This window comes from Aethalodelphis obliquidens, unplaced genomic scaffold, assembly GCF_003676395.1.
Source record: "Aethalodelphis obliquidens isolate GAN/ISIS:26980383/991018 unplaced genomic scaffold, ASM367639v1 scaffold73, whole genome shotgun sequence".
NCBI classification, from domain to species: Eukaryota; Metazoa; Chordata; class Mammalia; order Artiodactyla; family Delphinidae; genus Aethalodelphis; species Aethalodelphis obliquidens.
In genome coordinates, this window is record NW_020838017.1 from 3647282 (window position 1) to 3670298 (window position 23017).

Below are 23017 nucleotides of genomic sequence, written 5' to 3' on the forward strand. Positions count from 1 at the left end.
GGGAGTGTGATACTGCCAGCTGTGTTCATTTTTCTCTCAAGATTGTTTTGGCTATTTGGAATCTTCTGTGGTTCATACAAATTTTAAAATTATTCATTCTAGTTTTGTGAAAAATGTCATAGGGATTTTGATAGGGATCATATTGAACCTGTAGATTGCTTTGGGTAGTATGGATATTTTAACAATATTAATTCTTCCAATCCATGATCATGGATTTCCTTTTATTTGTGTCTTCTTTAACTTCTTTCATCCGTGCCTTATAGTTTTCAGATCTTTCACCTCTTGGTTAAATTTATTCCTAGGTAGTTTATTCTTTTTAATGCAATTATAAGTGGAATTACATTTTTTCTCTTGCTTATAGTGCATTATTAGTGTATAGAAATACCACAAATTTCTGTATATTGATTTTGTGTCCTGCCATTTTACTGAGTTCATCTATTATTCCTGAGAGTTTTTTTGTGAAGTCTTTAGGGTTTTCTACATATAGTATCATGTTATCCATAAATAGTGACATTTACTTCTTTCTTTCTGATCTGGAGGACTTTTATTTCTTTTTCTTGACTAATTGCTGAGTCTAGGACTTCCAGTACTGTGTTGAATAGAAGTGGTGAGAGTGGGCAACCTTGTCTTGTTCCTGATTAGAGGAAAATCTTTCAGCTTTTCACCATTGAGTATGATGTTAGCAGTCAGCTTGTCCTATGTGGCCTTTATTATGTTGAGGTATTCTCTATACCCACTTTGTTGAGATTTTTCATCATAAATGGATGTTGAATTTATAAAATGCTTTTGTTTTGCATCTGTTGAGATGATCATATGATTTTTGTCTTTCATTTTGTTAATGTGATGTATCACATTGATTGATTTGCAGATGTTGAACCATCCTTGCATCCCACTTGAATGTGGTGTATGATCTTTTTAAGGTATTGTTGGATTCGGTTTGCTAATATTTTGTTGAGTATTTTACATTTAGGTTCATTAAGGATATTGGCTAATAATTTTCTTTCTTTTTTCAGTATCCTTGGCTGGTTTTGGTGTCAGGGTAGTGCTGGCTTCATAAAATGTGTTTGGAAGGTTTCCCTTGCTTCAGTTTTTTCTTTGAAAGACTTTGAGGGGCTTCCCTGGTGGTGCAGTGGTTGAGAGTCTGCCTGCCGATGCAGGGGACATGGGTTCGTGCCCTGGTCCAGGAAGATCCCACATGCCGCGGAGCGGCTGGGTCTGTGAGCCATGGCAGCTGAGCCTGTGCGTCCGGAGCCTGCGGGAGAGGCCACACCAGTGAGAGGCCTGCGTACCAAAAAAAACAAACAAACAAAAAACCCAAAAAAACTGTATGAAAGACTTTGAGAAGGATAGGTATTAAATCTTCCTTGCGTGTTTTGTAGAATTTGCCAGTGAAGCTATCTGGTTCTGGGCTTTTGTTTGTTGGGAGATGTTTGATTACTGTTTCAATTTCCTTACTAGTAATTTGTCTATTCAGATTTTCTATGAAATAACAGATTTTTGTATTGATTTTGTATTTAGCAATCTTGCTAAACTGAATTAATAATTTATTTCTAGATTATTTTTGTATTTCTATATATAAAATCATATCACCTGCAAATAATGACATTTTTGTGTCCATCCCTAATATATTTCTTTTTTTTGAATTTTATTTTATTTTTTTATACAGCAGGTTCTTATTAACTATCCATTTTATGCTATTAGTGTATATATGTCAATCCCAATCTCCCAATTCATCGTACCACCCCCACCGCTTTTCCCCCTTGGTCTCCATACGTTTGTTCTCTACATCTGTGTCTCAGTTTCTGCCCTGCAAACCAGTTCATCTGTACCATTTTTCTAGGTTCCACATATATGCATTAATATATGATATTTGTTTTTCTCTTTCTGACTTATTTCACTCTGTATGACAGCCTCTAGATTCATCCACATCTCTACAAATGACCCAATTTTGTTCCTTTTTATGGCCGAGTAATATTCCATTGTATATATGTACCACATCTTCTTTATCCATTTGTCTGTCGATGGGCATTTAGGTTGTTTCCATGACCTGGCTATTGTAAATAGTGCTGCAATGAACATTGGGGTGTGTGTGTCTTTTTGTATTATGGTTTTGTCTGGGTATATGTCCAGTAGTGGGATTGCTGGGTCATGTGGTAATTCTATTTTTAGTTTTTTTTTTTTTTTTAACATCTTTATTGGAGTATAATTGCTTTACAATGGTATGTTAGTTTCAGCTTCACAACAAAATGAATCAGTTATATATATACATATATTCCCATATCTCTTCCCGCTTGCGTCTCCCTCCCTCCCACCCTCCCTATCCCACCCCTCCAGGCGGTCACAAAGCACCGAGCTGATCTCCCTGTGCTATGCGGCTGCTTCCCACTAGCTATCTACCTTACGTTTGGTAGTGTATATATGTCCATGCCTCTTTATCGCTTTGTCACCGTTTACACTTCCCCCTCCCCATAGCCTCAAGTCCATTCTCTAGTAAGTCTGTGTCTTTATTCCTGTTTCACCCCTAGGTTTTTCATGACATTTTTTTTTTAAATTCCGTATATATGTGTTAGCATACGGTATTTGTCTCTCTCTTTCTGACTTACTTCACTCTGTATGACAGACTCTAGGTCTATCCACCTCATTACAAATAGCTCAATTTCGTCTCTTTTTATGGCTGAGTAATATTCCATTGTATATATGTGCCACATCTTCTTTATCCATTCATCCGATGATGGACACTTAGGTTGTTTCCATCTCTGGGCTATTGTAAATAGAGCTGCAATGAACATTTTGGTACATGACTCTTTTTGAATTATGGTTTTCTCAGGTTATATGCCCAGTAGTGGGATTGCTGGGTCATATGGTAGTTCTATTTGTAGCTTTTTAAGGAACCTCCATACTGTTCTCCATAGTGGCTGTACCAATTCACATTCCCACCAACAATGCAAGAGGGTTCCCTTTTCTCCACACCCTCTCCAGCATTTATTGTTTCTAGATTTTTTGATGATGGCCATTCTGACTGGTGTGAGATGATATCTCATTGTAGTTTTGATTTGCATTTCTCTCATGATTAGTGACGCTGAGCATTCTTTCATGTGTTTGCTGGCAATCTGTATGTCTTCTTTGGAGAAATGTCTATTTAGGTCTTCTGCCCATTTTTTGATTGGGTTGTTTGTTTTTTTGTTATTAAGCTGCATGAGCTGCTTATAAATTTTGGAGATCAATCCTTTGTCAGTTGCTTCATTTGCAAATATTTTTTCCCATTCTGAGGGTTGTCTTTTGGTCTTGTTTATGGTTTCCTTTGCTTTGCAAAACCTTTTAAGTTTCATTAGGTCCCATTTGTTGATTTTTGTTTTATTTCCATTTTCTAGGAGGTGGATCAAAAAAAATCTTGCTGTGATGTATGTCAAAGAGTGTTCTGCCTATGTTTTCCTCTAAGAGTTTGATAGTTTCTGGCCTTACATTTAGGTCTTTAATCCATTTTGAGCTTATTTTTGTGTATGGTGTTAGGGAGTGATCTAACTTCATACTTTTACATGTAGCTGTCCAGTTTTCCCAGCACCACTTATTGAAGAGGCTGTCCTTTCTCCACGGTACATTCTTTCCTCCTTTGTCAAAGATAAGGTGACCATATGTGTGTGGGTTTATCTCTGGGCTTTCTATCCTGTTCCATTGATCTATATTTCTGTTTTTGTGCCAGTACCATACTATCTCAATTACTGTAGCTTTGTAGTATCGTCTGAAGCCAGGGAGCCTGATTCCTCCAGCTCCGTTTTTCGTTCTCAATATTGCTTTGGCTATTCGGGGTCTTTGTGTTTCCATACAAATTGTTAAATTTTTTTGTTCTAGTTCTGTGAAAAAGGCCAGTGGTAGTTTGATAGGGATTGCATTGAATCTGTAGATTGCTTTGGGTAGTGGAGTCATTTTCACAATGTTGATTCTTCCAATCCAAGAACATGGTATAGCTCTCCATCTATTTGTATCATCTTTAATTTCTTTCATCAGTGTCTTATAATTTTCTGCATACAGGTCTTTTGTCTCTTTAGGTAGGTTTATTCCTAGATATTTTATTCTTTTTGTTGCAATGGTAAATGGGAGTGTTTTCTAAATTTCACTTTCAGATTTTTCATCATTAGTGTATAGGAATGCCAGAGATTTCTGTGCATTAATTTTGTATCCTGCTACTTTACCAAATTCATTGATTAGCTCTAGTAGTTTTCTGGTAGCATCTTTAGGATTCTCTATGTATAGTATCATGTCATCTGCAAACAGTGACAGCTTTACTTCTTCTTTTCCAATTTGGATTCCTTTTATTTCCTTTTCTTCTCTGATTGCTGTGGCTAAAACTTCCAAAACTATGTTGAATAACAGTGGTGAGAGTGGGCAACCTTGTCTTGTTCCTGATCTTAGTGGAAATGCTTTCAGTTTTTCACCATTGAGGACAATGTTGGCTGTGGTTTTGTCATATATGGCCTTTATTTTGTTGCAGAAAGTTCCCTCTGTGCCTACTTTCTGCAGGGTTTTTATCATAAATGGGTGTTGAATTTTGTGGAAAGCTTTCTCTGCATCTATTGAGATGATCATATGATTTTTCTCCTTTAATTTGTTAATATGGTGTATCACGTTGATTGATTTGTGTATATTTAAGAATCCTTGCATTCCTGGGATAAACCCCAGTTGATCATGGTGTATGATCCTTTTAAGGTGCTGTTGGATTCTGTTTGTTAGTATTTTGTTGAGGATTTTTGCATCTATGTTCATCAGTGATATTGGCCTGTAGTTTTCTTTCTTTGTGACATCCTTGTCTGGTTTTGGTATCAGGGTGCTGGTGGCCTCATAGAATGAGTTTGGGAGTGTTCCTCCCTCTGCTATATTTTGGAAGAGTTTGAGAAGGATAGGTGTTAGCTCTTCTCTAAATGTTTGATAGAATTCGCCTGTGAAGCCATCTGGTCCTGGGCTTTTGTTTGTTGGAAGATTTTTAATCACAGTTTCTATTTCAGTGCTTGAGATTGGTCTGTTCATATTTTCTATTTCTTCCTGATTCAGTCTTGGCAGGTTGTGCATTTCCAAGAATTTGTCCATTTCTTCCAGATTGTCCATTTTATTGGCATAGAGTTGTTTGCAGTAATCTCTCATGATCTTTTGTATTTCTGTAGTGTCAGTTGTTACTTCTCCTTTTTCATTTCTAATTCTATTGATTTGAGTCTTCTCCCTGTTTTTTTGATGAGTCTGGCTAATGGTTTATCAATTTTGTTTATCTTCTCCATGAACCAGCTTTTAGTTTTATTGATCTTTGCTATTGTTTCCTTCATTTCTTTTTCATTTATTTCTAATCTGATCTTTGTGATTTCTTTCTTTCTCCTAACTTTGGGATTTTTTTTGTTCTTCTCTCTCTAATTGCTTTAGGTGCAAGTTTAGGTTGTTTATTTGAGATGTTTCCTGTTTCTTAAGGTAGGATTGTATTGCTATAAACTTCCCTCTTAGAACTGCTTTTGCTGCATCCCATAGGTTTTGGGTCACAACAAATTTCTGTGCATTAATTCTGTATCTTGCAACTTTATGAAATTCATTGATTAGCTCTAGTAGTTTTCTGGTGGCATCTTTAGCATTCTCTATGTTTAGTGTCATGTCATCTGCAAACAGTGACAGTTTTACTTCTTCTTTTCCAATCTGTATTCCTTTTATTTCTTTTTCTTCTTTGATTGCCATGTCTAGGACTTCCAAAACTATGTTGAATAATAGTGGTGAGAGTGGACATCCTTGTCTTGTTCCTGATCTTAGAGGAAATGCTTTCAGTTTTGCACCATTGAGATTGATGTTTGCTGTGGGTTTGTCATATATGGCCTTTAGTATGTTGAGGTAGGTTCCCTCTATGCCCACTTTCTGGAGAGTGTTTAAAATAAATGGTGTTGAGTTTTGTCAAAAGCTTTTCCTGCATCTATTGAGATGATCATATAGTTTTTCTTCTTCAATTTGTTAATATGGTATATCACATTGATTGATTTGTGTATACTGAAGAATCCTTGCATCCCTGGGATAAATCCCACTTGATCATGGTGTATGATCCTTTTAATGTGTTGTTGGATTCTGTTTGCTAGTATTTTGTTGAGGATTTTTGCATCTATATTCATCAGTGATACTGGTCTGTAATTTTCTTTTTTTGTAGTATCTGTCTGGCTTCAATATCAGGGTGATGATTGCCTCATAGAATGAGTTTGGGAGTATTCCTTCCTCTGCAATTTTTTGGAAGAGTTTGAGAAGGATGGGTGTTAGCTCTTCTCTAAATGTTCGATAGAATTCACCTGTGAAGCCATCTGGTCCTGGACTTATGTTTGTTGGAAGGTTTTTAATCACAGTTTCAATTTCATTACTTGTGATTGGTCTGTTCATATTTTCTATTTCTTCCTGGTTCAGTCTCAGAAGATTATACCTATCTAAGAATTTGTCCATTTCTTCCAGATTGTCCATTTTATTGGCATAGAGTTGCTTGTAGCAGTCTGTTAGGATGCTTTGTATTTCTGTGGTTTCTCTTGTAACTTCTCCCTTTTCAGGTCTAATTTTATTGATTTGAGTCCCCTCCCTCTTTTTCTTGATGAGTTTGGCTAGTGGTTTATCAATTTTGTTTATCTTCTCAAAGAACCAGCTTTTAGTTTTATTGATCTTGGCTATTGTTTTCTTTGTTTCTACTTCATTTATTTCTGCTCTGATCTTTGTGATTTCTTTCCTTCTGCTAACTTTGGGTTTTGTTTGTTCTTCTTTCTCTAGTTCCTTTAGGTGTAAGGGTAGATTGTTTATTTGAGATTTTTCCTGTCTCTTGAGGTAGGCTTGTATTGCTATAAAATTCCCTCTTAGAACTGCTTTTGCTGCATCCCATAGGTTTTGGATCCTCATGTTTTCATTGTCATTTGTCTCTAGGTATTTTTTGATTTCTTCTTTGATTTCTTCAGTGATCTCTTGGTTGTTTAGTAACATATTGTTTAGCCTCCATGTGTTTGTATTTTTTCCCTATAATTGATTTCTAATCTCATAGCGTTGTGGTTAGAAAAGATGCTTGATATGATTTCAATTTTTTTAAATTTACTGAGGCTTGATTTGTGACCCAAGCTGTGATCTATCCTGGAGAATGTTCCATGCACACTTGAGAAGAAAGTGTAATCTGCTGTTTTCGGATGGAATGTCCTATAAATATCAATTAAATCTGGTCTATTGTGTCATTTAAAGCTTGTGTTTCCTTATTAATTTTCTGTTTGAATGATCTGTCCATTGGTTTAAGTGAGGTGTTAATGTCCCCCACTATTATTGTGTTACTGTCGATTTCCTCTTTTATAGCTGTTAGCAGTTGCCTTATGTATTGAGGTGCTCCTGTGTTGGGTGCATATATATTTATAATTATTATATCTTCTTCTTGGATTGATCCCTTGATCATTATGTAATGTCCTTCCTTGTCTCTTGTAACATTCTTTTTTTTTTTTTTTTTGGTTTTTTTGCGGTATGCAGGCCTCTCAATGGTGTGGCCTCTCCCGTCGTGGAGCACAGGCTCCGGACACGCAGGCTCAGCGGCCATGGCCCACAGACCCAGCCACTCCGTGGCATGTGGGATCTTCCCGGACCGGGGCACGAACCCATGTCCTCTGGATCGGCAGGCGGACTCTCAACCACTGCGCCACCTGGGAAGCCTGCATTCTTTATTTTAAAATCTATTTTTTCTCATATGAATATTGGTACTCCAGCTTTCTTTTGATTTCCATTTGCATGGAATATCTTTTTCCATCCCCTGACTTTCAATCTGTATGTGTCCCTAGGTCTGAAGTGGGTCTCTTGTAGACAGCATGTAGATGGGTCTTGTTTTTGTATTCATTCAGCGAGCCTGTGTCTTTTGGTTGGAGCATTTAATTCATTCACATTTAAGGTAATTATCAATATGTATGTTCCTATTACCATTTTTTAATTGTTTTGGGTTTGTTTTTGTAGGTCCTTTTCTTCTCTTGTGTTTCCCACTTAGAGAAGTTCCTTTAGCATTTGTTGTAGAGCTGGTTTGGTGTTCCTGAATTCTCTTAGCTTTTGCTTGTCTGTAAAGCTTTTGAGTTTTCCATGGAATCTGAATGAGATGTTTGCCGGGTAGAGTGATCTTCGTTGTAGGTTCTTCCCTTTTAGCACTTTAAGTATATCATGCCACTCCCTTCTGGCTTGTAGAGTTTCTGCTGAGAAATCAGCTGTTAACCTTATGAGAGTTCCCTTGTATGTTATTTGTCATTTTTCCCTTGCTGCTTTCAGTAATTTTTCTTTGTCTTTAATATTTGCCAATTTGATTACTGTGTGTCTTGGCATGTTTCTCCTTGAGTTTTTCCTGTATGGGACTCTCTGCACTTCCTGGTCTTGGGTGGCTATTTCCTTTCCCATGTTAGGGAAGTTTTTGACTAAAATCTCTTCAAATATTTTCTCAGTCCTTTCTCTCTCTCTTCTCCTTCTGGTACCCGTATAGTGCGAATGTTGTTGCGTTTAATGTTGTCCCAGAGGTCTCTTAGGCTGTCTTCATTTCTTTTCATTCATTTTTCTTTATTCTGTTCTGCAGCAGTGAATTCCACCATTCTGTCTTCCAGGTCATTTATCTGTTTTTCTGCCTCAGTTTTTCTGCTATTGATTCTTCTAGTGTATTTTTCACTTCAGTTATTTTGTTGTTCATCTCTGTTTGTTTTTTCTTTAATTCTTCTGGATCTTTGTTAAACATTTCTTGCATCTTCTCAAACTTTGCCTCCATTCTTTTTCTGAGGTCCTGGATCATCTTCACTATCATTATTCTGAATTCTTTTTCTGGAATGTTTCCTATCTCCACTTCATTTAGTTGTTTTTCTGGGGTTTTATCTTGTTCCTTCATCTGATACATAGCCCCCTGCCTTTTCATCTTGTCTGTTTTTCTGTGAATGTGGTTTTTGTTCCATAGGCTGCAGGATTGTAGTTCTTCTTGTTTCTGCTGTCTGCTCTCTGTATATCATATTTCTTTGTCTTGCTTAATAGTTTTGGCTAGGACTCCTAGGGCAATGTTGACAAGAAGTGGGACAGTGGCATCCTTATTTTGTTCCTTATATTAAACAGATAATTTTCAGTGTTTCCTCATTAAAACTTGTTTACTTATGGGTTTTTATTTTTATTTTTGAAAATATTTATTTATTTAGTTTTGGCTGTGCCGGGTCTTAGTTGCGGCACGTGGGATCTTCATTGAGGCATGTGGGATCTTTAGTTGCAACATGTGTGGTTCTTAGTTGTGGCATGTGGACTTCTTAGTTGTGGCATGCATGCGGGATCTAGTTCCCCAAACAGGGATCGAATCCAGGCCCCCTGCATTGGGAGTGCAGAGTCTTACCCACTGGACCACCAGGGAAGTCCCTGCTTATGGATTTTTAAACTTTATTTTTATTTATTATTTTCACGTAAGGAGGATCCATTCTATTCCTAGTGTGCTGAGCTTTTTCTTTTTAACTACAAAAGAATATTGAATTTCCCCTTTTTTCTCCATCTATTGAATTTTTGTTTTTCTTCTTGAACTTCTTAAAATGGCAAATTACATTGGTTGATTATTTTCAAGTGTTAAACCAAAACACAGTGTGAATTGCTGGTAAAAACCCTTCCTGGTTTATATCATTTAGCTATACTGCCAATTCAGGTTGCCACTTTAGTGGGGTTTCAAGGATGAGTGAAAGTAGGTGCATGTTTTCAGTGTGCCATCTTTACATGCAAGTTAGTAGTCAGTAATTTTTGCCAGCTGATTTACTATGTTGGCACCTTCACTTCTATGCAGTATTCCTTGCCACCCTTCTACCCCGAATCCTGCCATTGCTATTTGCATTGTCTTCTGGTTGTAAATGTAATATGAAGGTTCCCAGCATTGTGCTTATACTACATTGCAAATATTTTATTTGTGCTAATTTTCCTTTATTGGCAGTGAACTCCTTGATATCCCAATCTTGCATGTTTGTCTTTGTGCTATCAGATGCCTCACACAGTACATGTCTAGTAAATTTTGATGAAAGAGACTGGACAGGAAACTCCATCTTTCCCTGATATGTATCAAAAAATCCCTTACTGTCACATTACCATTTGCTGACTGCTAAGAATGACAGCTGCCAAATGGTGTACAAGAATGGGTTTAAATGCCCCATGAGGTGTAGTAAATTACACTAGTATAGAGCCATTCTATTTAATCTTTCAAAGCATTTTCACAATTATCCTCTTCTTTGATCCTCATAGCAACTGTGAAGTAGGTAAATTAGTAGCTCTAGCCTTACTTTACACATAAGTAAATAGGACCCAGGGAGACTAAATATTTATCCAAGACCATTTGGCTAATGTTTGGTCAAATTTGTGTTAGAATCCAGGTCTCCAGCCATTTAAACTTGGGCTCTTCTCAATAGACCAGTGGTTCTGAAACTGTGGGTCTCAGGGGTTGGCACTGAATGGGGATGGGAGATAGGATGGAGGGTGAATGATCAGGGATCTGAGCCCTCCACCGCTCTCACAGTTCTGCTTTTGTCCCCTTTACACGTTACTCTTCCAAATAATTTTTCTTTTTGAAAATAGCTCTGTTGCTGATTACAACCTGAATTTACTAGTCTTTAAGCACATAATTGCTTTCTGGCACTATGTGATGTTTCAGTTTTACTTTGTACATTCCTTGTCCTAGACTTGGTATCAACCATTTCTCCAAGGAGTCCTGGTTCCTTTTGTGGGGAATGAAATTTAGAATATAATAACTGGGCTCTAGGTGTGCTTATTGCTACTCGTGCCTCATTATTTCTAACTCTTTTCAGGGACAGTACTAGGAAATTACCTTTTTTTTTTTTTTTGAAATTACCTTTTTTAAAAATCCCGAGTGTTTACTGATACATCTAATTCAAATCTAATGCCACAGTGTTTCTTATCTTCTCCCATTCCATTCTTGTATTGCCCTTCTCCCGTTATGAAAACCCTGCTTCCCAAATAACACTGCAAACAATATTTACTCATTTTCTCTATCCTGAAATGCACACAAAACAGTATTAGAACAATGCCACCAGTACCCTTATTCAAAACAAAACTACTAAACAGAGTTCAAATTTTCTTTGTGGTTCTTTTTTTATCCTTAGACTATATCATAGTAAGTGTGAACAGTCAGAGAATTGTGTGCAAAATTTACTTGAATTAGTTATTTTCCCTGTGTGATTAAGTGTTCTATCAACTTGATGTATCGGTAGAGTCATTTGTTTTTGTTTGTATTCAATTTTAGAGTTTGGGTTTTAAAAATCCATTTTGATTTAACTTAAAAATATTTATAATATTTACATGTTTTATGGGTGAATATATATATTTACTCAGAGAAGTCCTGATCCCTATTTCTTCATTCTTCACCCCATTTCCACCTACTCCACTCCATATAGATAATCATTTTCATCTGTTGTCTATCTTTTCTCTGCTTCTGTATACACACTCTTTTTTCTTCTTTCTTATAGAAATGGTAGAATAGTCCATACTCACCCTATTGTACCTAGCTTTAAACTTTTAAAAATATGTTTGAATTTATCAGTTTATAACTTTAGTACTTTTTGTTTCTTGTTTAAGAATCCTTAACTTCCCAAAGGTCATGAAAATTTTCTACTATATTATCCTTTAAATTTTTAAAGTTTTGCCTCTTTCATTTAAGTCTTTAATCAGTCTAGAGTTGATTTTACATATGGTGTGAGAGAGCGATCCATTTTTTTTTTTTTGCTGTTGTTTTTTTTGTTTTTCAGTATGAATGTCCATTCATCCCATATAGTTTGTTGAGTAGTCTGTTTTTTACCCACTGATCTTTAATGTCGGTTTAGTTATATGTCAAGTTGATGTACTTTCATGGATTTGCTTTTGGGCTTTTTTATAAATTTACTTATTTTTATTTATTTATTATCTTTGCTGTGTTGGGTCTTCGTTGCTGCACGCGGGCTTTCTCTAGTTGCAGCGAGTGGGGCCTACTCTTCTTTGCAGTGCACGGGCTTCTCATTGCGGTGTCTTTTCTTGTTGCGGAGCACGGGCTCTAGAGTCTGCAGGCTTCAGTAGATGGAGCACGTGGGCTCAATAGTTGTAGCTTGTGGGCTCTAGAGCGCAGGCTCAGTAGTTGTGGCACATGGGCTTAGTTGCTCCGTGGCATGTGGGACCTTCCCGGACCAGGGCTCGAACCTGTGGCCCCTGCATTGGTGGCAGATTCTTAACCACTGTTCCACCAGGGAAGCCCTGGGCTTTTTTTTTTTTTCTGTTTTACCTGTTATTTCATCTATTTCTGAGAAAAATCTCTTATTTTTAAATTTCAGACATATTTTTTCATTCTACTATTTCCATTTTTAAAAATAGTTACTGTTTCCCTGCTGGAGGATTTTCTACTGTTCATTCATTTGAATGTTTTTCGTCTATGTTCTTGAGGATACTTACAATAAAATCTTTGCTAATTCTAACAAATGGTCAGTCAGTCTCCACTGATTACCTTTTCTCTTGAATGTGCATCACGTTATTCTATTTCTTTATATGTCTAGCAATTTTGAAATATATCCTGGATGCTGTAAAGGCATTTTGTAGACTCTGAATTCTGTTATATTCCTCTGAGAATGTTGATTTTGCAGACAATTAACTTTGCTGAACTCAGACTCCTAAATACGTCTACTTTGCCAGTGAAATCTCTGCTTAACTACTCTAGCCTTAGCAGAGCTGCTTAGAGTCTGTTCCACACATGCACAGTTCAGGGATCAGCCAGAGATTTGGGAAGAATTTATATACAGAATTTGGGACTTTCCCTTTTCAGCTCTCTTCTTTGCTGGATTTCTCCCCTCAGTTTTTAGCTATTGTTTCTGCCCAAACTCTGTCCTTTGGTTTTTCAAGCCACTGACATTACAGACTGAGTTTCAGCCAACTAATTCCTGCCCTCAAATAAAAATCCACTTGAAAATGGAAAACTCACCCAATCTGTTACCTTTATCTAAGTGTAGACTCCTACCCAGTTTCTGCCTGCTTTTATTTTGTTATTATTTTTTTATTTTGAAAGACATTTCTTTTTTTAAATTAATTTTTATTGGAGTATAGTTGATTTACAATGTTGTCTTAGTTTCAGGTGTACAGCAAAGTGAATCAGTTATGCATATACATATATTCACTCTTTTTTAGATTCTGTTCCCATAGAGGTCATTTACAGAGTATTGAGTACAGTTTCCTGTGCTATACAGTAGGTTCTTATTAGTTAGCTATTTAATATATAGTACTGTGTATATGTCAGTCCCAATCTCCCAATTTATCCCTCCCCTCCCCCTTTCCCCCTTGGTAACTATAAGTATGTTTTCTACATCCATGACTCTATTTCACAAAAAGTGGAGTTTTGTAAATAGGTCCATTTGTACCATGTTTTAGATTCCACATATAAGCTACCTGCTTTTAGTTGCTTTCGAGTTCTTTCAGGAAGTTGTCTTTTATATTTATTCTAGAATTTTAGTTCGTATATGTGGAGAGTTAGTCTGATAGGAGCTTCTCAGTCATTATTAGGAACAGAGTACCCACACTATTTTATTTATTTTGGCTTTTAATTAAACTCATATCTTGTATAACAAGTCCCCTCACCTTAGTCTAATTCTTCAGAAATGTATTAGATGTTCTTGTGTAGAACCTGAAGACTTACATAGTAACGCTTCTGCCTCCCAAGTATGAATGGACGGACTTCAGAATTAGTCATGCCAAAGAAAGGATATGTGAAATATAGGGAAGGAAGTTGTTTGTTTATGCATTGTACATGCAACTCTAATGTCAGGGATGATGACAGCCTGAGACACAGGCATGATATACATGTGCGTGTCTGGTGTGCTCAGGGAAGGCCATTTAATCACCAGGACAGAATATTTGAGGACAGTAAGTATTTTAGTTGAATGCAGAAACACCTGGGAAGTCTGAAAATGGAGACATGGGTGATTTAGTAGGCTATGGCAGGAGTCAGGTGAACTGAGAAGCTGAACCAAAGCAGTGTCAATCAGAATGAAGAAAGGGACCAGATTTGAAAGAGAATTAAAAACTGATAAACCTTGTATTCAGTGATATGGTGCTGAAGGAAATATTTATAAGGGTAAGACACATTTTCTCCATTACTCAAATCACAGCATGCATTAACCTCTTACTTGGCTTACACATGTAATAACACTCTAGAAAGTCTAGAAAAAGAGGAAAAATCACCCCAAATTCTACTATCCTTATAAAATAACAAATATTTTATATCCCCTTCCAGGCCTTATTCAGAAACAAAGGTATATTTTTCAAATATGTAATCATACCCCATGTTGAATGGCCTTGATAATTTTGTATTATTTCTATCATCTCAGTGAATAAGAAGATTTCATCTTGCTCGTCTTCATAATTACATCATTTTTAATGTCTGCATATTATTCCATTATTTCACACACCCCAACTTTCTGTACCATTATTCAATTTCTTGGACATTTATATTGCCACTAACACTACTGTAAATAATACTCCATGGGAATTCCCTGGCGGTCCAGTGGTGAGGACTCCGTGCTTCCGCTGCATGGGGCCAGAGTTTGATCCCTCGTCGGGAAACAGATCCCACAAGCTGCGCAGCGCAGTCAAAGGAAAAAAAAAAAGCTCCATGAACATGTTTATGTATATAATTAGTCTTTCCCTTTTGTGGGAGATTGACTGTCAGCATTAAGGTATCTGTAGTAGAGTTGATACATTTAATATTGTTTAATGTATTTTAATATTTACTCCCTAGAGCCCTGACATTACAAAGCCCTTAGAGTGATGTGTGTGAGAATCTTTATATTCTAGATCATTACTAAGAGAAGGGACTTTGCCTGTTGATGGCTGTAGCATCTAGCATAGTGCCTATTATTAAGAGTCATAAGAGCTGTGTTCTGAATGAGTAAATCAGTGAATAAATTAGTTCAGTTGTCTTCTGTGGAGAGTTGAACTCATTTCTCGCCATCTGGATGCAGTTTGATTTCAGGTGTACCCTGTGATATTGGCAAGGTCTGGAGAGCCATTTAGATAGTCACTCCTGCAATCTGGATTTTACAGAAGTCTGGAATGTTGCCCTGAGAACACAATCTGCAACAGCCTCTGTCTGGGATTTTTACTTTTGCTTCCCGGATCACTACAGACCCAAGTATTTCCATGGGCTTCCTTCTGGAAAACAAAACAAAGAATGTGCTCTTTTCTTTCTGGAGAAAACTTTCCCATTAGTTTCTACCTCAGTGGGACAGGTCCTTGTAGGGCAGGCTAAACTTGGGCCAGAACGTTTGGAAATCTTGACTCTATTCTCTCCTTGGCTTCAGAAAACAACTGGGATCACGCTCAGCTTAGACTGGATAAGTTTCTGTTTTGTTGCTGATGCTTTTTCTTTTTTTTCTTTTTTTGTAAAGGGAGCGAAACAATTTTGGTTCAGATCAGTGTATAAAAAAGAAGGTTGGTAATCAGAATCATAGAATTATAGAATAGAGAGCTTCTATCGATGTCATTTTTCTTTTACTAAAAATAATAATGATTACTTATGGCATTTTGTGCCAGGCCTTGTTCTAGCACTTTCCTTACATGACTTCACTTAATTTAATCATCACAACAACCCAGCCTTATGAAGTAGGTATTATGATTTCCACTCTGTAAATTAGGAAAATGCTGAAAGATTTTTTTTAATTGAAGTATAGTTGATTTACAATGTTTTGTTAATTTCTGCTCTATGGCAAAGTGACTCAGTTATACATCTATATACATTCTCTGTTATATTCTTTTCCATTATGGTTTATCCCAAGATATTGAATATAGTTCCCTGTGCTTAAAGATCTTAAGTCATCTTTTCATAAGCACGCACAAGTGGTGGAGTAAGGATTCAAAAATAGGTCTGGCTGATACCAATGTTCATGCCTGTATATCCATTTGCAAAGCACTTTCCTTTCGATTCTGCTCTCTAAATCACAGCTGCAGCATCAGGAAGGAGACTGATTAGTCCTGTGAGGCAGAGGTGGAGACAGAGATTCAGAGATCATGTTCTTTGCCATCCAAGTTCTCACAGGAAAGAATGATAAGAGCCAGGCTGTACATGTGGACTGTCTCATTCCGTGTCCCATACCCTTTCCACTGCTCCCCCTGGAGAGCTCTCTGAATCTTCCCATTATAGTTGAGGAAACTGGGGCCCAGAGTATTGCAGTGATTTACCAAGCTCATACAGCTGGCTAGCAAACTAAGACTGGAGCCCAGATTTTCTGCCTCCCAAGCTAGTGTCTTTATTATTATGTCTACATGGCAAACAAAAGCTAGTTGTTAAAGAATATTCAATGTGAGTTATATTCCAAATCAGAAAAGACATTAACGCAGTCCCTCCAGTGCAGAGACATTTAACTCATCATCTTCATTGTGTTAAAATCTCCTCCATCATATGAGATACCTAGTCGATCTGTTAATCATCAAGTATGTACTGAGTGACTAATATAAATGTGCTTAGCACTGGGAACAGCCCCTGAGTGGGGTCTCCATGGTCAGTCTATGAAAAGTCTCAGGATTAGCAGCTCTCCCTCCTCCAGTATAGACCTCAAAAGAGTCAAAGTAAATAGAATTTTCTGCCTCAACAGCTGTATTTATTTTGGGCTGTTTCTCCACCTACAACGCCCATTTGCTGTCCTTGGAGCTTCTGAACCTGTTTATTTTCAACCTCCCAGAGGCAGCCAGCTGTTGTATTCCTGTGTCATGGCAGAGAGAAGTCTTCTGGAGGGAAGCAAGCCATTTCAAAAGCATAAAGGAAATAACCCAAAGTAGAGTTTACCAACTGAGGCTATTTCCTGAGCAGGACACCAACCCTGCTCTCAAATATCTTATTCAAATAGCTTAACAAGACATAACTGGAGACAGAACTTGAGCACCGAAAATTACACAATAAAATAAAAAGAGCTAAGGAGTAATATAAACTCAGGTCTTAAGTGATATCAAGTGAATGTGATTGAACAGTCTCCTAGTTGAACAGTCTCCTAGTCAGTTAGATGGGACTAAACTCAGAGAAATATTTTGTTTGGGCTACAAGTTTGCTTCTTTATGTGCTTGCTTTTTAGTGACCCAATATTTAAAAACTGAGAGCATTTACCTAAAAATCCAGATTTCTGACTCCTTCTGAAAAAAAATGGAAGGTCTACTAATATGTGTTTGTCCTCATGTGGGGTATCTATGGGCTGGAGAGGTGGGTATGTTAGGTGAAACACACACTCCCCAGTTTGCCACAGTCCTCAGAGGTAGTGTGACAAGCACTGTGGCAGGCATGACAGCTCATTGACTACTCACAGAAGACTCTACTAGGTAGGTATTATCCTTCCTATTTTATAAATGGGAAAAGCAAGGCTCAGAAAGGTTATGAGGTCAGGCGGAAGCCACCTACTTAGTGAATAGCTAGGATTCACACCCATGGCTGCCTGAGTACGTCCCTTCTAGATGCTGCCTCCCAGAGAACTAGGAAGTGATAAAGCTGGGTCTTGAATCCAGACTGACTCCAAGCCTACTGGCCATTCTAAAATGTCATACTATGTCAGAGGCACAGACCCTGCTACATGCAATGGAAGCTAGCAAGTATGTCACGATGAACCAAGAAGAAAAGAACCATTCCTACTGGGAAATGACTTACAAGTCCAGGAATAACTTCTGAAGATAATACATTGTGATAGAAAAATTATAAATAGGCCAGACTATCACCAAACATTTGAGCGGTGCTTCTTAGGTAGGTTGAAAGTTTTGGCCATTAGCAGCATACTAGAGTTACTCGAAAGCACTGTTCGCTATTTTTATGGGAAGGATTGAATCCTGTGAGGAAGCTAAACAAGGAGTACAAATTCCAAATGGCCTGGGCAGAGTAAAGGAGCAGGAAGACCTGTATTTTAGGCCTTGGAGGGCAGACCTAGGCCCACCGTCCCCTGGGCAGTGGCCACCAAGGGCTGGACCTCAAAGAGACTGAAGCACCATGTCAAAACTCATCACTTTGCCTAAAGCTTATCCTGAGTAGTGGAAATACAAAAGATTTAAATGTCAGTTATTCTGTTTTGTATTTTTTTAAAAAAAGTGTTCATAAGTTGCAAAGCTTGGAATCAAGTCCAGGACTTCTTGGGTTCTCTCTACTATATATCACCTTCCAGAAAACAGATGGTAGAGAGGGCAGGGCAAGGTATTCCAGGTAGGGGGATGCTGTGTTAGGAAATTTCAGATTCTGTTTGGATAGAGAAGGAAAGAAAATAATAGAGGTTGAAGCCTCTGACAACAGTCACCAGATTTATCACTTACCCTGTTATCACAGGTTGCAGAGGACTGATCATGCTGTCACCACCGAGATGCCCAAGGGCCGTATCTCTAATGACCACTCTGCCCTTTTTACTCTCCTTTCCTTGGCCATTTAGCCCCACTGCAGGCCATTTAGCCTCCCTACTCCAAGTTCCTGGATCAGTCTTCTTCCTGATCAGGGTAAGTTATAGGCTGGTGGGTAAACCGTGAACCAGCTGTAATGGGAGTAATGTGTAATAACAGCAACACAATCCAAAATGATAATTGCTATAACAGTAATAACAGCAGTTACTTTTACTGAGCCATTTCTGCATTCTAAGCACTTTGTTAGGGCTTCCCTGGTGGCGCAGTGGTTGAGAGTCCGCCTGCAATGCAGGGGACACGGGTTCGTGCCCCGGTCCGGGAAGATCCCACATGCCACAGAGCGGCTGGGCCCGTGAGCCATGGCCGCTGAGCCTGCGCGTCCGGAGCCTGTGCTCCGCAACGGGAGAGGCCACAACAGTGAGAGGCCCGCGTACCAAAAAAAACCGCAAAAAACAAAAAACACTTGTTAAATAACTTACATGCTTTAAACCATTTAACTATTATATCGTCCTGTAAAGTCTCTATTATGAGGAGACAATTCTCTGAGGGTCTCTTGCATTTCTGCACATCTTGTGAGCAAGGCACTGGCTCCCCTTTGTTCCAGACTAACTTTTAAAAAATTTTATTTACTTATTTTTGGCTGCCTTGGGTCTTCGTTGCTGCACACAGGCTTTCTCTAGTTGCAGTGAGCGGGGGCTAGTCTTTGTTGTAGTGCGCAGGCTTCTTATTGTGGTGGCTTCTCTTGTTGCGGAGCACAGGCTCTAGGCCTGTGGGCTTCAGTAGTTGTGGCACGTGGGCTCAGTAGTTGTGGCTCCCAGCCTCTAGAGTGCAGTCTCGGTAGTTGTGGCTCACGGGCTTAGTTGCTCCGGGGCATTTGGGATCTTCCGGACCAGGGCTCAAACCCGTGTCCCCAGCATTGGCAGGCGGATTCCCAACCACTTCGCCACCAGGGAAGTCCCCCAGACTAACTTTTGAAGGATGCTTGTATAACAAACAGCCTTGGAAGATAGAGATGGTGTTTCCTGTCAGAGCGAAGGACAGACATGTTTATTGACCATAATAAATGATTCATGTTCCTTAAACTCAGGGTTCTTCTTGTGTAACACAACCTTCTTTGCATCTCCATGTGGGGAATGGGGCTTGGGGAGCCAGCACAGAAATGGCTGATCCTCTGGCTACTGCTGTTGCCGTTAAGTAACTGTCCTTTGCCTCTGACCCAGGAATTTTATGTCTTCTACTAGCACCCATGAAACTGTGGCAGGCTAATCTATTAGTTTGCAAGTAAGGCAGTGTCTCAGAGTCTACATGGTCTTTGAAAGATTTTATTATTCCCATTTTACAGATTAGAAACTGAGGTTGTTGGAGGTGTTTTCAACTGCTCGTATTTATTATATCTGATGCTATACTTCAGTCTGTTGCCTGGATATTTGGCTTTTAGAGATTAAATCTCCATTTTGAAGCATATTTCTGGCACCCAAGTCCCAGTTTTATTCTCTGTTCCTGAGATAGTCGTCTATTCATCTCTCCCAGTGTTTATTCAGTGCATAATATCTGTGTTGTTCTCGTCAGTTCTCCTAGGGAATGAAATCTTTCCTTGAACTCCAACTCCCATATCTCATAGTATTGTGGTGGAAATTAAGTAAAAATAATGGATGTAAAAGCACCTAACACAAATGATTCTCAAACTTTAGGTGGTATCTGAAATACTGGCCTATTTCTCTTAAAATGCAGAACCCCAGCCCTCATCCCAAGAGATTCTGAATCAGCAGATCTAGATTAAAATAAAAAACCAGGATTTCCATTATCTTAGTCCTTGCTTACTTCTTGTCCTGTCCTTCCTTACCCTGTGCTTTATGTTCTAGTGACTGCTAGCTGTGTGTAATTCTCTCTGCTTCTGCTCTTCTGTACTTTGGCCATCTTTCTTCTCTAACTAGAAGAGCTAACCCCTCCTTATCCTTTAGCTCAGGTGTCTCCTCCTTTAGGAAGCCTTCCCCATCTAATGAGGGGATATCATTTCTTCATCCTCCCAAAGCTTGCTGTTGCTTACCTCTATCATTTACTTGTACCTTTTATTAAGATTATGTGTGTCTCCACCAGCAGACTCTCAACTCCTTGAGGGCAGGTAATTTGTCCTATTCACTTTTACACTTTACATGGGAAGCCTTTTATGGAATAGTAGAGTATCTGGTTCACAACAGGTACTGGACTTTGAAATCAATTTTTGTTGAATGAATAAAAGAACGGGGCTTCCCTGGTGGCGCAGTGGTTAAGAATCCGCCTGCCGATGCAGGGGATGCAGGTTCGAGCCCTGGTCCTGGAAGATCCCACATGCCGCGGAGCAACTAAGCCCGTGCGCCACAACTGCTGAGCCTGTGCTCTAGAACCCGCACATCACAACTACTGAAGCCTGCATGCCTGGAACCCATGCTCCACAACAAGAGAAGCCACCACCGTGAGAAGCCCACGCACTGCAGCAAAGAGTAGCCCCCGCTAGCTGCAACTAGAGAAAGCCCATGTGCAGCAACGAAGACCCATGTCAACCAAAAATAAAATAAATAAATTAAAAAAAAAAAAGAAAGAAGCCATTTGTTTGCAGAAAGCTTTCAATATAAAATCCCATTGGGACTTTCCTGGCAGTCCAGTTGTTAAGACTCCATGCTTCCACTGCAGGGGGCGTGAGTTCAATCCCTGGTCAGGGAACTAAGATCCTACATGCTGTGCAGCCTGGCCAAAAAAATTTTTAAAAGTCTATTAATGATAATACTCTTGATTTTCTTAAAAACGTTTATTTCATGTGAGGTAAGACCAGAAATATGAGGAAAGAGAGAGAAAGCAAGAAGTTGAATTTTAGCATGGGTAGAGAGAGTAAAATGTAATATAGCCTGGCCTCCTCATTGTTTTTTCTTTTCCATTATGGTTTATTAGAGGATATTGAATATAATTCCCTGTACTATACAGTAAGACCTTGTTGTTTATCCATCCCATATATAATAGTTTGCATCTGCTAACCCCAAACTCCCAGTCCCTTCTTCCCCCACTCCTCCTCCGCCTTGGCAACCACAAGTCTGTTCTCTATGTCTGTGAGTCTGTTTCTGTTTCGTAGATAAGTTCATTTGTGTCATATTTTAGATTCCACATATAAGTAATATCATATGGTATTTGTCTTTCTCTTTCTGACTTACTTCACTTAGTATGATAATCTCTAGGTCCATCCGTGTTGCTGCAAATGGCATTATTTCATTCTTTTTAATGTCTGAGTAGTATTCCATTGTATATATACCAGATCTTCGTTTCTTTTTAATTTTAAAAAAATGTATATTTATTTATTTATTTATTTCTGGCCGTGTTGGGTCTTCGTTGCTGCATGTGGGCTTTTCTCAGTTGCGGTGAGCGGGGGCGACTCTTCGTTGTGGTGTGCGGGCTTCTCATTGTGGTGGCTTCTCCTGTTGTGGAGCACGAGATCTAGGCTTGCGGGCTTCAGTAGTTGGCATGCGGGCTCAGTAGTTGTGGCTCGTGGGCTCTAGAGCGCAGGCTCAGTAGTTGTGGCAGACAGGCTTTGTTGCTTCACGGCATGTGGGATCTTCCCGGACCAGGGATCTGAACCCGTTTCTCCTGCATTGGCAGGTAGATTCTTAACCACTGTGCCTCCAGGGAAGTTCTTTTTAAATTTTTACTGGAGTATAGTTGATTTACAATGTTTTGTTAGTTTTGGGTGTACAGCAAATTGATTCAGTTATACATATACATATATCCACTCTTTTTTAGATTCTTTTCCCATATAGGTCATTACAGACTATTGAGTAGAGTTCCCTGTGCCATACAGTAAGTCCTTATTAGTTATCTATTTTATATATAGCAGTGTGTATATGTCAATCCCAATCTCCCAATTTATCCCTCCCCTCCCTTTCCACCCTGGGAACCATGAGTTTGTTTTCTACATCTGTGACTCTATTTCTGTTTTGTGAATAAGTTCATTTGTACCATTTTAAAAAAATTTACTTATTTTTATTTATTTATTTTTGGCTGCGTTGGGTCTTCGTTGCCGTGTGCAGGCTTTCTCTAGTTGCGGTGAGCAGGGGCTACTCTTTGTTGCAGTGTGCGGGCTTCTCATTGTGGCGGCTTCTCTTGTTAAGGAGCATGGGCTCTAGGTGTATGGGCTTCAGTAGTTGTGGCATGTGGGCTCTAGAGCGCAGGCTCAGTAGTTGTGGCACCTGGGCTTAGTTGCTCCATGGCATGTGGTATCTTCCCAGACCAGGGCTCGAACCCATGTCCCCTGCATTGGCAGGCGGATTCTTAACCACTGTTCTACCAGGAAAGTCCCTGTACCCTTTTTTTAGATTTCACATGTAAGCGATATCATATGATATTTGTCTTTCTCTGTCTGACTTACTTCACACATCTCTAGGTCTATCCATGTTGCTACAAATGGCATTATTTTGTTCTTTTTTATGGCTGAGTAACATTCCATTGTATATATGTACCACATCTTCTTTATCCATTCCTCTGTTGATGGACATTTAGGTTACTTCCATATTCTGACCCTTGTAAATAGTGCTGCAATGTATTTTGGGGTGCGTGTATCTTTTTGAAGTATGGTTTTCTCCGGATATATGCCCAGGAGTGGGATTGC

General features: G+C 38.7%; 1 protein-coding gene across 9 annotated transcripts in view; it reads left to right on the forward strand.

The window, feature by feature from the left end:
• LOC113612167 (uncharacterized) overlaps positions 1-23017 on the forward strand; it is a 79590-nt gene that overhangs the window by 18035 nt on the left and 38538 nt on the right. Inside the window, exon 1 of one of the 9 annotated variants that reach the window (XM_027091816.1) lies at positions 18090-18483. The exons of the other annotated variants lie outside the window; for them this stretch is intronic. Within the exon in view, the coding sequence (XP_026947617.1) occupies positions 18337-18483 (147 nt within the window). The 5' untranslated portion in view covers positions 18090-18336. Of the gene's footprint in view, positions 1-18089; positions 18484-23017 lie in introns of those variants that run through there. 9 annotated transcript variants of the gene reach the window in all.